Genomic DNA, 13,212 nt, shown 5'->3' on the forward strand with positions numbered 1-13,212 from the left:
TAGAGACAGGGTTTCCCCATATTGGCCAAGCTGATCTCGAACTCCTGACCTTGTCATCCACCCGCCTCGGACTCCGTAAGTGCTGGGATTATAGGCGTCGGCCACCAGTCCCGGCCCTTTAGTATGTTCTTTCTGTTTGGACAAATAGCAAGGTATTGATTCTCATGAGAGACTGATTTTATTACTAGCTTGTTTCTCACTCTTTTCTCCTTTTTTTTTCTCCTTTACTCACTTCATTTTAAATGTGTTTAAAAACACAAGTGGGATTTGTCATAAAATCTCAGGCATTGCAGCAGTGTATCAGAAGTGATAGTTCCCTTTTTTCTCTCACCCCCAATCCTGTACGCCTAAGCCACCATATTTCTTTATTCTAAGTTATCCTTACCTGTTGATTCCGTTTCTGTCTCAGCTTTATTAGCGATAGTTTCCAACTGATGTTTTCTGTACATTAGCAGATATTAGGCCCTCATATATTTTGTTGAATGACTGAGTGAATGAAAATTGTGGCTGTATGCTTAATTCCCTTATGAGTCGGTCATTCACAATTTTAAACATAGCCCTGGGGTATTTTTTTTTTTTTTTTTTTAAAGAGCCAGTATTCTTTACCCAGTCTCTAAGAGTCCAACATTTATACATTGCAATATTTGACATGCTTTTCTTTGAAGGGCTTTTCTGTATGCACATGTTTATGCTAAAATTCTAATTTAAATTTCTTTTTTCTTACAGCTGCTTTTGCAGCAGTGTTGCACTGGTAAGATTGTTTTTTTTTTTTTTTTTTTCTCCTTTGGTATTTCATGCAGAAGTTTATAACTTACGAAAGCTATTTTCCATACATTTAAAGGAATAATTTCAGCATAGTCAGTGTGCATATATATTACATGTAACACAATAGTCTGAAAAACTAGTTTAATTGATAAATCAGGGTCAGAATAATATAATTGTTTAATAAAAGATTCATTATTAAAGAGGCTATATTTGAGACTCAACATTAATATGTTCATGGTGAGAGGAAGATTAATTTTTTTAATCTTTTAGATAGAGAGAAATATGAATTTCATTAGACGTTTCTAAAATGGTAACCCAATGACATTTACAGTTTAATCTATACTTTTATTGCACTTCACTTAAAATATCTGGTTCATTTTAATTTTAAAATCTAATTTGATTTTTTATAGAGGGAATTTTTAGTATAAATGCGATATGTACTGAGTGGAAAACAAATATGGATACTATTGTATCCATATTTGTTTTATTACAAAATTATCTGCAAATTAATTGATACTTTTATTTTTGCTTTTAGCCTTACTTTAAAAAATAAAATTTACAATGTAAGTTTTAACACTGTTGCTTTTCTTGTTTTTCCAGGAGCCATATAACACACCTCTTTGAAAATGACCGTCATTTTTCTCACCTCTCAACATTGGAAAGGGAGATGGCTTTTCGCACTGAAATGGTTAGTTTTTGTTTGGTATTTCATTTACTACTTTAGAAAGAGTAGATGCTCCAGCTTCTACAACTGGTAGCCACAGCTAGTTTTTCTTCATCTACACCCCCACTCACTATCTTTTGTTAAAGGAAATCCTGGGCATTATATCATTTCATGCTTTCATACTTTCATAAGTGTCTCCAAGGACAGGACTTTGTTTTAACTGTGGCACAAAACCATGGCACAAGACATACTAGAAAACATTTATTTAGCAATATCCTTAATATCATCAAACAGAAATCAGTATTTAAATATCCTGTTTGGCACTTTTTTTTTTTTTTAAACAGTTGATGTGTTTGAATAGGATCCAAACAGTGCCTACACATTGCGTTCAGTTAATCTGTGAATTCCTTTACCTGTTTTTGTTTTGTTTTCCTGCATTTGTTTGTTGAGAAATCCAGGTTATTTGTCCTATAGAATTACCCACAACAATCCACATTTTTAAATTATGTTCCCGTATCCCAAGTTTCCTGAACATTTATGGATCAGAAGATTGACTTTTTTTCTGGCAGGAATACTTGCTAGGTGGTGCTGTGTACTTCTTATTGTGTCAGGCCAAGAGGCACATCTATCTGGTGTCTCACTTTCTGTGATGTTAAGATTGATCACTGACTTTAGGTATTGTGATGCTAATTCCTCCTATAGCCTAGCCATCAGCCTAGGTTAGTTATTTCGTTATCCTTGTCAAACTGTGATATCTACTATATCATTTTTTTCCTGCACTTATTAGCTGTAATTCTATTAAGTTTCACACAATACCTTTTGGTTTCTCTTGAGGTATACTTTATAGAGGAAAGACAGGAAAATGCTTTTTTCTTTCTTTTTATTTACCAATTTTCAGAAAAATGAGTAGCTTCCCTAGCATCTTCTCATAGTGATCAATGGAATACCTTCTTTTGGAGTATCATTATGACATGATAGATTTTCATGTATTTTGCAAACCTTCTTGTCTTTAGCTAGTAAAGCCCTTGCAGCTCTCCCTGTTTGCCCTTGACATGACCTCACTAGTATCCATAGCTTCCTTACTTTCAGGTAGTATAAGACATTTTCTTCTCAGACCTGGCATCAGCCAGTTTTCCAGTGAGCCACCATTCCTGTCAGTGGCAGATGCTCATTGCTACTAGATTGGTCATTGTATCTTGGCCTTTTTGGAGAACAGAATTAGGCTACAAATTTTTTTTAAAGAGAAAATAAACCATGAATTCATATTAATATTTTAAATGGAAATTTAAGATTCAATTTGTTTTACTTATTCGATATTAGTCTCTTAGTTTGAGAATGTTGGTTTCACATTATTGATTTGTTAGGAGTAAAAGTACCAAAGGTATAATTAAAAATGTGATTACTGAAAAGAGTTTAAGATTGTCTGGTAGTTCAGTTCTTCACAGGGCAACCCCCAGAATTGGGGCTCAGCCCAGGAGGTCTTATGGGTTCTTGGCTTTGGGCGGAAAGGAATTCAAGAATGTGCTAATAAAGTGAAAATAAGTTTATATTAAGAAAGTAAAGGGATGAAAGAGTGGCTATTCCACAAGCAGAGCAGCTGTGAGGGCTGCTGGTTGACTGTTTTTAAGGTTATGTCTTCATCATATGCTGAACTTCATCATATGGATTATTCATGAGTTTTCTGGGAACAGGAAGGGGAATTCCTGGAACTGAAGGTTCTCCCCACTTTCAGACCATATAGGGTAACTTCCAGACATTGTCATGGTGTCATGCTGCTGGTGGGAGTTTCCTTTAGTATACTAGTGTATTATAATTAGCATGTAATGAGCAGTAAGGATGACCAGAGGTCACTTTAGTTGCCATCGTGATTTTGGCAGGTTTTGGCTGGCTTCTTTACCACATCCTGTATTATCAGCAGGGTCTTTGTGACCTGTAACTTGTGAAACCAGTCCTGCCAAATTCCTGGCTCCATTTTAACCTTAGGATATAGTCCACTAGGGATATATGGTAGAATTACAGTATCTTATGTTACTTGAAATCTTCTCCCAAGTTGATAAATAGTTCATTCCTTTCTTTCATTTTTATTTTGATATTTAGGGATTTTTAAATTTTTTTTATAATTAAACATTTATGTTTCCAAAATCAAACCTACAAAAGAAGGAAGGTATAGTTTCCTAGGGGTGTCATAAAGAAGTACAACAACCTAGGTGGCTTAAAACAACAGAAATCTATTATCTCACAGTTTCAGAGACCAGCAGTGGGACATTAAGGTGTTGGCAGGGCATCTTGTCTCTGAAGGCTGGAGGGGAGAGTCCTTCCTTGCCTCTTGCAGCGTCTGGTCGTTGCTGGCCATCCTTGGAATTCCTTAGCATGCTGATGCCTCATCCCCATTTCTGATCCACCTTCACACAGCCTTTTCCCCTGTGTGGCTGTAGCTTTGAGGCCACTTATTCCTCTTCATATAAGTATACCAGTTGTGCTGGGTTTAGAGTCCACCTTAATTCAGTATGACCTCATTTTGACTTGATCATGTCTGTAAGAATCCTATTTACAAATAAGATCACATCCACAGGGGCTGGTAGACATGAAATTTTAGGGAACAGTATCCAAATCAGCATACTTGGAAACATAATTTTAAAAATAACGATATCAGAGCTAATACATCAGAGTTATCAAGACCATTTTTTTCTTTTTCAATAAATTTCTGGGTAGGCATATCACTTTTGTATTTATGAGCCTTAAACCCAGTTTAGACTTTGGCAGCTACTGGTACTGGCTACCAGGGCAGCTCCAGGCAAACCTGAAGATGTAAATACAAGACGCAGATTTGTCTTATGTTTTCCTGTCCTCCCTCATACTGCCACTTGAACTCCCCATTAGGCTTCTAGTATTTTCTTTTCTTTTTTTTTTTTTTGTCTCACGTATTATTCCTCTCTTGCTATATTTCCAAAGTAGTATGCCAAGCTAAACGTTTATCTCTTTTCTTCAAAATAGGACCATTCCCCCGTCCCATAGGGTTCTTACCTTATGCTTAATTGATGGGAGGGAAAATAATCTGTAAAGTTAGGTAGCACCAAAGTGAAATTCATATGTAATAATACATCAGTGTGTAGCCTTTCCAACATATTTTCATTTTTGCATGTAAATCTGGAGGAAAAATGACTGATAGTGTCATTTTGGGTATTAAAATAAGCAGTTAGGGGATCATTTTTGGCTTGCGATATCTTGGTTCATGATAAATTTTAGTTCCATGATAAACCAGTCACTCTATTCATAAGATAGCATTTTCTAACAGTTATATTAATATGGGTAATAGGATTTTGTAAGTTGAAGTATGCTGAGTCATATTGTTTTAAATGCTGAAACTATTTTTGAAGCTATTTTGTATTCAGTTATTTCAATTAAGTCAAGGTTATGTGAAAATACGTAGGTTTTTTTTTTTTTTTTTTTACAACTTTACGATTTATCAGTGATCAGAAACCTGTGAAATTCATTGTATTGATAGCTATTACTTGCTTAATTGCTTCATTTTTCAAAAACAGTGTATTTACTTAGTAGAGACATCATAATTATGTACCTTTTGTGATTTTAACTGAGCATATCCTTATTTCAGGGACTGTATTATTCCTATTTCAAGACTATTGTGGAAGCACCCTCATTTTTGAATGGAGTATGGATGATTATGAATGATAAACTGACTGAATACCCGCTTGTTATTAATACATTAAAAAGATTTAATCTTTACCCTGAGGTAAGGTTCTTTTTCCAATTGTGATTTTTCACTTTTTAAAACTTTTTTGTAATAAGTGCTGATTCTAAATCTAAGATATAATTCAATATGTTAAATTGTATTAAAATTTTTAAAAGAAAATATGTATCTTGGAGAGGAATATGTTAAGAAAGAGGAGGGGGTTTTAATTCTGTGGGGAACTATTGTTGTGATTGCATTGTTTAGAGAACACAAAAACTAGATTTGGTGTGTATGTAGGGATTATACCAAGGGACCGCTGTTAACGTTTACATGTCATTTGTTAAATGTTTTCTTCCCTATCCTTGTTTAATTGAGTGTACTTTCTTGAGTGGGGGTGGAGGGAAGTTGAGCCCAATCCAGCAAGTGGAGATGATATTTGGTCTCTTCTTTATCCTCTTTGCAAAACTGTAAATTTGTTGATGTGGAACTGTTTAGTTCAGTAGAATATATACTTTAATGATTTTGTCAAAAGGCCTTCCAGATAGATTATACTAATTGAACTATTCACAGGCAGTGTTTTTGAAACTATTTAATTTACCTGCATCTTTGTTAATTGGATAAAAAAATTGAAGTCACATGATGTATATCACTCATTGATTTTATATATATATTTCAATGCTCTATATAACACACATACACGTATACATATAATGCATTTTTACTTTTAAAAATAATGGCCAATTCATGTGTTTTATCTATATTTCTATTAAAATTTTATAAGAGCTCATTTATTATACACTGGATATTAATCTAATGCTATATGATAAAACATTTTCCCCAGTTTTCTGTTTGCCCTTTAGCTTTGTGTATGTCTTTTTTTCTATACAGAAATATATATATGAATCTTTTTATTTTTTATCTTTTATACATACATGTAAAGAACTTCATTTTTATAACATAATTACATTTTTTATAGTTACATTTTTCATTTATCTGGAATTGGTTTTGATGCATAGGGTGGGGTAGGAATCTAACCTTGAATTTTTTTAAAAAATGGTATTGTGTGTAACTTAACACTGAATGAGTAGTCCATCTTCTTTCCACTGATTTGATGTACGCTTTCTGCTTTATACACAAAATTATTATACATACATACTTCCATGTGTTTCTGGATTTTGTGCTCAGTATTGCCTTAGGTTGAGGTCATCGGAATTGGACTTTGAGATGGAGATTTGCATGGGGGAAATAATCGAGGGAGTGCCATTAGGGTCACACCTGAAGGGGGTGAGTGAAGCAAATGGGGCAGGAGAAAGAGGAGAGCTTTGATGCAGTCACAGTGAAGGCCTCATCCAGTCCTTGGGCCTCTCTGGATCTGGGATGGCCTTGCAGAGTTGTCCTACCTTGACAGAAGGGCCCCTGGCTTTGCTGTCTTTCCCTACTGACTAGTCAGTCATTGGATGCAGATTGCCCTTGGGTGAAGGGGCATTACCTTGAGTGAATTTACTTTCTTCAGCCACGGCACTTCCCAGGGTGGGACTCAGCTTCTAGCTCCCAGGTACCAGTCTTCTAAGCAGCTGGAGGAATAAGTGCTTTATCCTGGAAAAGGGAATCAGGGTGGCTTACCACTACCTCCACAATGGTTACATTGATCTGTCTAGCCATTCTTGTGCCAGTATCACACTATTTTAATTATTAAAAGTAATAAGACGTAATGTCTGTTAAAACGTTCCCTTTAGTTTTCTTGTTAGTTTTCTAGATACATTTTAAAAACTTGGAATTTTGATTGGAGTTATTTTATGTCTCTGCATTAATTTGAGGGAGAATTCATGTCTTAAATAATTTGATCTATTGCAGTAGACTCAGTCTCTTTTATTTGTGCAAATCTTCTTTTGTGTCTCTTAGTAGAGTTGTATAGCTTTTGTAAAACATAAATTAGCACTTTTTTGGCCTATATTTTGCATGAACATTTGAAAACTGACCAGTGAAAAATCTGCCTAGGAGATTCTGAGCCTCATTTTACTACCTTTAAAGGGAGCCAAGTGGATGGTATAGAAAGGAAAAACATGATAATTGTCAAAATATCTCAAACATATTCTAGTAATGAAAATTGTTTAATGTGTTTTCTTAAAATGCCTCCATATTTTTAAAAATAGGTAATTTTGGCCAGCTGGTACCGGATTTATACCAAAATAATGGACTTGATTGGTATTCAAACCAAGATATGTTGGATGGTTACCAGAGGAGAAGGGCTTAGTCCTATTGAAAGCTGTGAAGGTAAGTTGCTTTCTATAATATTGTCTAGTTATCTGTTGTAACATAATAAACTGTAAACTTAGTGGTATAAACAATACCCATTTTATTATGCATGTGGATTCTGTAAGTCCAGAATTTGGGCAGGCTATAGCGGGGCTGGTTTATTTCCATGATTTCAGGGACCTCTGCTAGTAAGCTTCAAATGTCTGGGAAGACTGAAATTAACTGAGAGGCTGCCTTGCTTACATTTTGGCTCCTGGGCGTGGAGGATTGTCAGGCTGAGCTCAGCCGAACTGTCAGCTGGGACACCTACTTGTGGCCTTTGTGGGTGTCTTGGGCTTTTTGATAGCAAAGTACCTCAGAGTAGTAGTAAGCCTTTTCCTATGGCAGCTGAAGGCTCCAAGCTGGACACTGGATGGCCTCTTATGACCTAGTCTCAGAAGTTACATAGTGTTACTTCTGTCACACTCTGTTGAAGGAGTCACAAGCCCAATGAGACTAAAAAATGGGGGTTATAAACCCCATACCTCCAGAGGAGGTGTATCCCTGAATTGGCAGCCCTGTTTTAAAACCACCATTGCTACTACCCTGATCTCATCTATGTTCTGCAGTAGTGTTGTGTTTTCATGTGGGAACCAAGGCAACTGTTTAAAATACTTGGCAACCATTTTCAAAATGAACACACTTTAATATAAATTGCTAGACACATAAGGTAATTTGGGTTAATATGGTTAGAACATATGTTTTGTTTATTTTTAAAGGATTGGGAGATCCTGCTTGCTTTTATGTTGCCGTAATTTTTATTTTAAATGGACTGATGATGGCATTATTCTTCATATATGGCACATATTTAAGGTAAGATAATATTTTAGTATGTGTTTATAAGATATACTAAAAATAGTTGATTAATAATCATTGATTATAGTTCAGTTTTGTGAAAATATTCAAAAATATTATTATAAAATCATTTCATATTTGCATGATTTCACCACTGGCATGGCCCACCACACTTAAGATAGTTTTAGAGGCATAAATAGAGTTTGGAATACTTGATAAATTTAATTATTATTTTTTTTGATACAGGGTCTCACTCTGTCACCCAAGCTGGCGTGCAGTGGTGTGATCTCTGTTCACTGCAACCTCCACCTCCTGGGTTCAGTGATCCTCCAACTTCAGCCTCTCAAGTAGCTGGGACTATAGCTGCATGCCACCAAACTCAGCTAATTTTTTGTATTTTTTATAGAGATTGGGTTTTGCTATGTTGCCAAGACTAGTCTCAACTTCCTGGGCTCAAGTGATCTGCCCATCTCAGCCTCCCAAAGTATTGGGATTACAGGGATGAGCTACAGTGCCTGACATAAATTTTAAATACTCCTAGGCATTTGAGCATAACTAATATATATTCCATTTATTGTTTTAGAATATATAATATATTGTTACGGAACAATATATTCCATTTGCTGTATATATGTGTATATGTGTATGTGCTGAGATGTGTGAAGTCTTACTTCTTTTGGTGTAAAAGTCTACAGACTTTTACAAAAGTCCCTCCGCTTGAGGTGGCCTGAGGGAGCAGCTTTTACCTTAGAGCATTTGGGTCTTTCTAGATGGCTGTCTCTGGTTCTTCTTCCAATGTCAATGGCTGTAGCTTGTTTCAGCTCTGCCCAGTATATATTGTTTACATAAAGCATAAGCAAAAAGACCACTTATGATCAAATGATATTAATGCCTTTTTACTAATGTTAAAATAGAATTATCTTCTGTACAATATTTAGAAGTGTTTTCTGTATAGTATTTAATGTCTGACCTGATTTTCTTAACAGTTGAGCAGCATTCCTAAAAGACAAATTTTTTAAGGGCTTTTTATGTTTACTTTCTTCTTTCTTATTTTTTTTGCCAATTCATTACACTGTATATATGTTTGAGGTATTTTACCTTGATATTATCTTTAGAATTTTCTTCCTGCTGCTTACTGATTCTTTGTAGTATAGAATTACACGAGAATTGCACACAATTTTCAACATGGGATAATGAGTTTGAATTTGCTATTATCCCATTATCTTCCTTCCTTTGGAAGTGTGGCATTTTCAGTTTAGTACCTCAAAGATGTTGAGTTTCTAGCTCACCATTTGAGTATCAAGCAGTTACTTGATAAGCATTTGTCAGATGAGGAAGCTGTTAGAAGATCAATGTAAAATATATTTGTATATAGATTTAAGACAGTTTGATGTTAATATTTCTGGCTTAGATCAAAGAAAATTCTTTTGTTTAATTCGGGAGACTAAAATAAAAATGCATGATTAAAAGATGATGTGGAAGATTTTGTTTCTGAAACAAGACACAGGGAAATAAGTTAAATCAAAAGAATATGGTAATGAGGAAAGGAGGCTGATTTGAGGGAAAGTGAACCTGTGTGCTTGCATCGTAATGAGCCAGAGGGAGAGAAACTTGGTGGTATCTATTCATTTTGCCAAATACTGCCCATCTGTCTACGGGTAGCTTTATTACATTTGGGAGATTAGATTTTAAATAGGAGAAGTTAAAATATGAACATGGCATTAAGTTGCTAATCTGTACTTATAATACTTTTTTTTTTTTTTTTAAATTAGGGTCTTGCTATATTGTTGCCCGGTCTGGAGTCTGGGCATAGCTGTGTACTACAGCCTCAGACCACTGGCTTCAAGCAGTCCTCCTGCCTCAGCCTCTCAAGTGGCTGGAACTACAAGTTATGCCACCATGCCTAGCTACTTTCTTAATTGAAAGAATTTGTAAACATTGTGAAAGCATTCATATTTTCTTATAATGCTTATTATAATTTTTTTCAAAGGCAGAAGGGATAATATCTGCTGACAAGAATAGAAGGTTCTGGTTTTGGTTGAGGGGTTTTTGGTGGTTTCGGTTCTGACCTGACCTTTCTCAGTCTTTAGCCCCTGTCGTGCCTGGTAGGCAGTTTTCTGTCTACATGGAAGATGCATATTCAGTTTTTCAGTCAACACATACAATACATACCAAGTAGTTTCTCAAGACTGTTTGGGCTCTGAGAGCATGGGAATGCGGCAGGGTGTGTGTGAATGGAAGATAGGAAGGAAGGATAAAGTGCTTAGAACTCCAGAGGCAGGGGAAATTTGTTCTGCATGGAGGGGCTACTTTAGCGTGACCTTGTAGAATGGAAGATATTTGGGTAGGTGGAAATAAGCTATGAAGATAAAAGCATACCAGGGAGAGGCAAAGGCCAAAATCTAGCATGTGGAAAGCAGGTAATCAGCAGATCACTTTTGCTGGGATGCATGTTCTTCAGGGAGTGTTGTGGAGGATTCAGATTGGAAGAGTGGTGGTGCTGGATGATGAAACACCTTGTAACTGACTGGATTGAAACCTATTCCAAAGCAAGTGAAATAAATAAGAAATTTGACCAATATAAGAACAGGATTTATGCTGAGCTATGACCTCATGGAGCCCTTGACTTTCCTTGGTCCCCAAAGTCAAGCAGTGACTACTTCAGCACAGTGTTTGTCAAATTACAGGACATGACTTATACAGGGTTTTAAAATTGATTCAGTGGGTTGAGCCCATTTCATTTTAAATGAAAAAGAAAATACTGCAAAGTAAATAATATATACCACACTAATAAGAATAGATATTACTTAAATAAACTTTCATTTGCTATATATATACACATGTATGTATGTGTGCTAAGTTGTGTAAAGTCTTCTTACTGTAGTTTTGGTGTAAAAAAGTCTGTAGACTACTGCTTAAGGTGGCCTGAGCATTTGGGTCTCTCCAGATGTCTGTATCTGGTTCTTCTTCCAATGTCAGTGGCTGTAGCTTGTTTCAGCTCTGCCCACTTGTCTGCTTTGTGCCTTATCTGGCCCCTTCTGTGTTACCCAACTCTTGTACCCCAAGGTGGTCTGCACTAGCAGCACGTGTTTTCATTTTTCCAGCTTTCCTTTTGCTGTTTGTGAGCTTTTTCTTAACCCTGAACAATCTCTTCAGCTCTATTCAAAGGCATCCTAAAAGATTCTTCCCACAGTTGATCCTGATATATGTTATTTTGAATAGAGTCTCTTATCACTTCTTTTCTATCAGTGGTTTTCGTTGCATTTTTGTATGTTGTTTGACCTGAAGTACATTTAGAGGTTTCAGATTACTAGTTGGTTCTTAATGTTTTCTTCCTTGATGGTTAGTCACCCTTGTAATTTTATGAGAGGGACAAAGCTGCAGACTTCTTAAAATATGGGTTAAAAATAAAGAGCAAGATATCTAAAGTTGTTTTTAGGATTTTTAAAAATATAAGTTGCATTATACACTAAGAAATGAAAGTTGAGATTTGTCTAGCAGGTTAGAAATTTGCAGGCAGATTATGACATTTTAAATTCAGAAGTATATTTGTTTTGAGATAATATAAATTTTTAGAAGCCAGGTAAGCCAGTCCATTTCACCAGAAATGGAAGAAGGGAAAATAGAAAACAGCCAAATGGTGAATGGAGCCAGGCTGCCAAGCTCTAACTTGAGGAGATGAAGTGAGATCTGTTTTGCAAACACAGCCTACTCATGGTATAATTCTTTTTCCGGAATTCTCAGCATTTTAGTATTTTTTTTAAATACTCATTGTTAATTGAAGCTGTATTGATTTATACTTACAGTTATTTATTTCATGAGATATTTCTTAGCTGCAGACTAACAGTTTCTAGAGGTTGGTTTCTTAAGACCCAGTGTGTAGAAATCTCTTTTCTACAAGGAAGAAGCAGCATTGGTTGTTGGGCAGTTAGGACCTTTCCCCATAGTTTCTTCTGGAAGAAATTCGTATATGCTTAATGTTCTCTTATTGATAAATATAAAAAACTTTTGTTGTTGGACTGCAAGGCAGATATCAAGCAGGTGATACTAAAGCTTTTATTCTTTGCACGTTACTGTGATTTTATTATTATTTTGGAGTTTGGGGTCAGCTAGGTTATGGTGCATTGTTGAGGAAAAATAGATTGGATGGTATATTAAGCTGTTAATTATATGTATATGTTTAACAGTTCTCTGGAAAAATACATATGGATATAAAGTTTATTATAAATTTTACTGCTATGTAAGGATGAGTGCAAATAATAACAGGGTTTCTAAACAGAAGTTTTTTTCTTTCTTTTTTGAAAAGTGTGCCAGAAATACTCTGACTAGATGAAATAAAAGAGGGAGTACAATACTGGGATACAGAGGCCTGCTGGAATCAGGGAATTATCAAAAAAGGTGCTTTTGTTTGGGCTCATTCCTTTGTGGGTGTCAGATTTATCCCTACTTGCTGCCAGTTCTTTGCCTGTCGCTGTCCTTCAGGCTTGCTTTCTTCATTCCTTCCCATCCACCTCGGAATGTGTTCATCCCTTACCTTCTCTGTCACGTGACAAAATTAAGACAATACTTTTTAATTGGACTTCCCTTGGGTCCCTTTGCTACCCCCATCTAATCTCTCACCCCTTCCTCCTCTCGCCAGCAGTGAGGCCCTTGTCCCATTTGCCTGTCCCATACTCTGCTTACTTAGCAGCCCTGCCTTAGATTGCTTAGTTTGTTTTGAATCTTAGGATGGTGAAATGATACGTGAAACCACCCAAGATTTTCACAGACCAGGGCTGAACAGAGAGGACTCTGGTGCTATCTTTTTGAGCTTCATTTTCTCTGTGGTGGTGTCCCCTAATTACGGCTGCCTCTGTCTTTAGAGTTCCTGCTACTCTCCTTTAAACCAGAGCTGAAGGATAGACAAAAATTCCTTTGCCTAAGATAAGGGAAATATGGTCGAATTATAAAAGTACTTAAATTGATTTTTAGATCTTACGTTAGAAGCTTTGAGTTCTTTCCC

General features: G+C 35.9%; 1 protein-coding gene across 1 annotated transcript in view; it reads left to right on the forward strand.

The window, feature by feature from the left end:
• The window catches only part of DPY19L1 (dpy-19 like C-mannosyltransferase 1), a 121,622-nt gene that overhangs the window by 19,990 nt on the left and 88,420 nt on the right, over positions 1-13,212 (forward strand). Inside the window, exons 2-6 of the mRNA XM_032286816.1 lie at positions 727-751; positions 1,366-1,453; positions 5,043-5,180; positions 7,274-7,394; positions 8,135-8,228. Coding sequence (XP_032142707.1) covers positions 727-751; positions 1,366-1,453; positions 5,043-5,180; positions 7,274-7,394; positions 8,135-8,228 — 466 coding nt within the window. The remainder of the gene's footprint in view (positions 1-726; positions 752-1,365; positions 1,454-5,042; positions 5,181-7,273; positions 7,395-8,134; positions 8,229-13,212) is intronic.

The sequence above is a fragment of the Sapajus apella genome, unplaced genomic scaffold (genome assembly GCF_009761245.1).
Source record: "Sapajus apella isolate SASKATOON/1434 unplaced genomic scaffold, GSC_monkey_1.0 scaffold19, whole genome shotgun sequence".
NCBI classification, from domain to species: domain Eukaryota; kingdom Metazoa; phylum Chordata; class Mammalia; order Primates; family Cebidae; genus Sapajus; species Sapajus apella.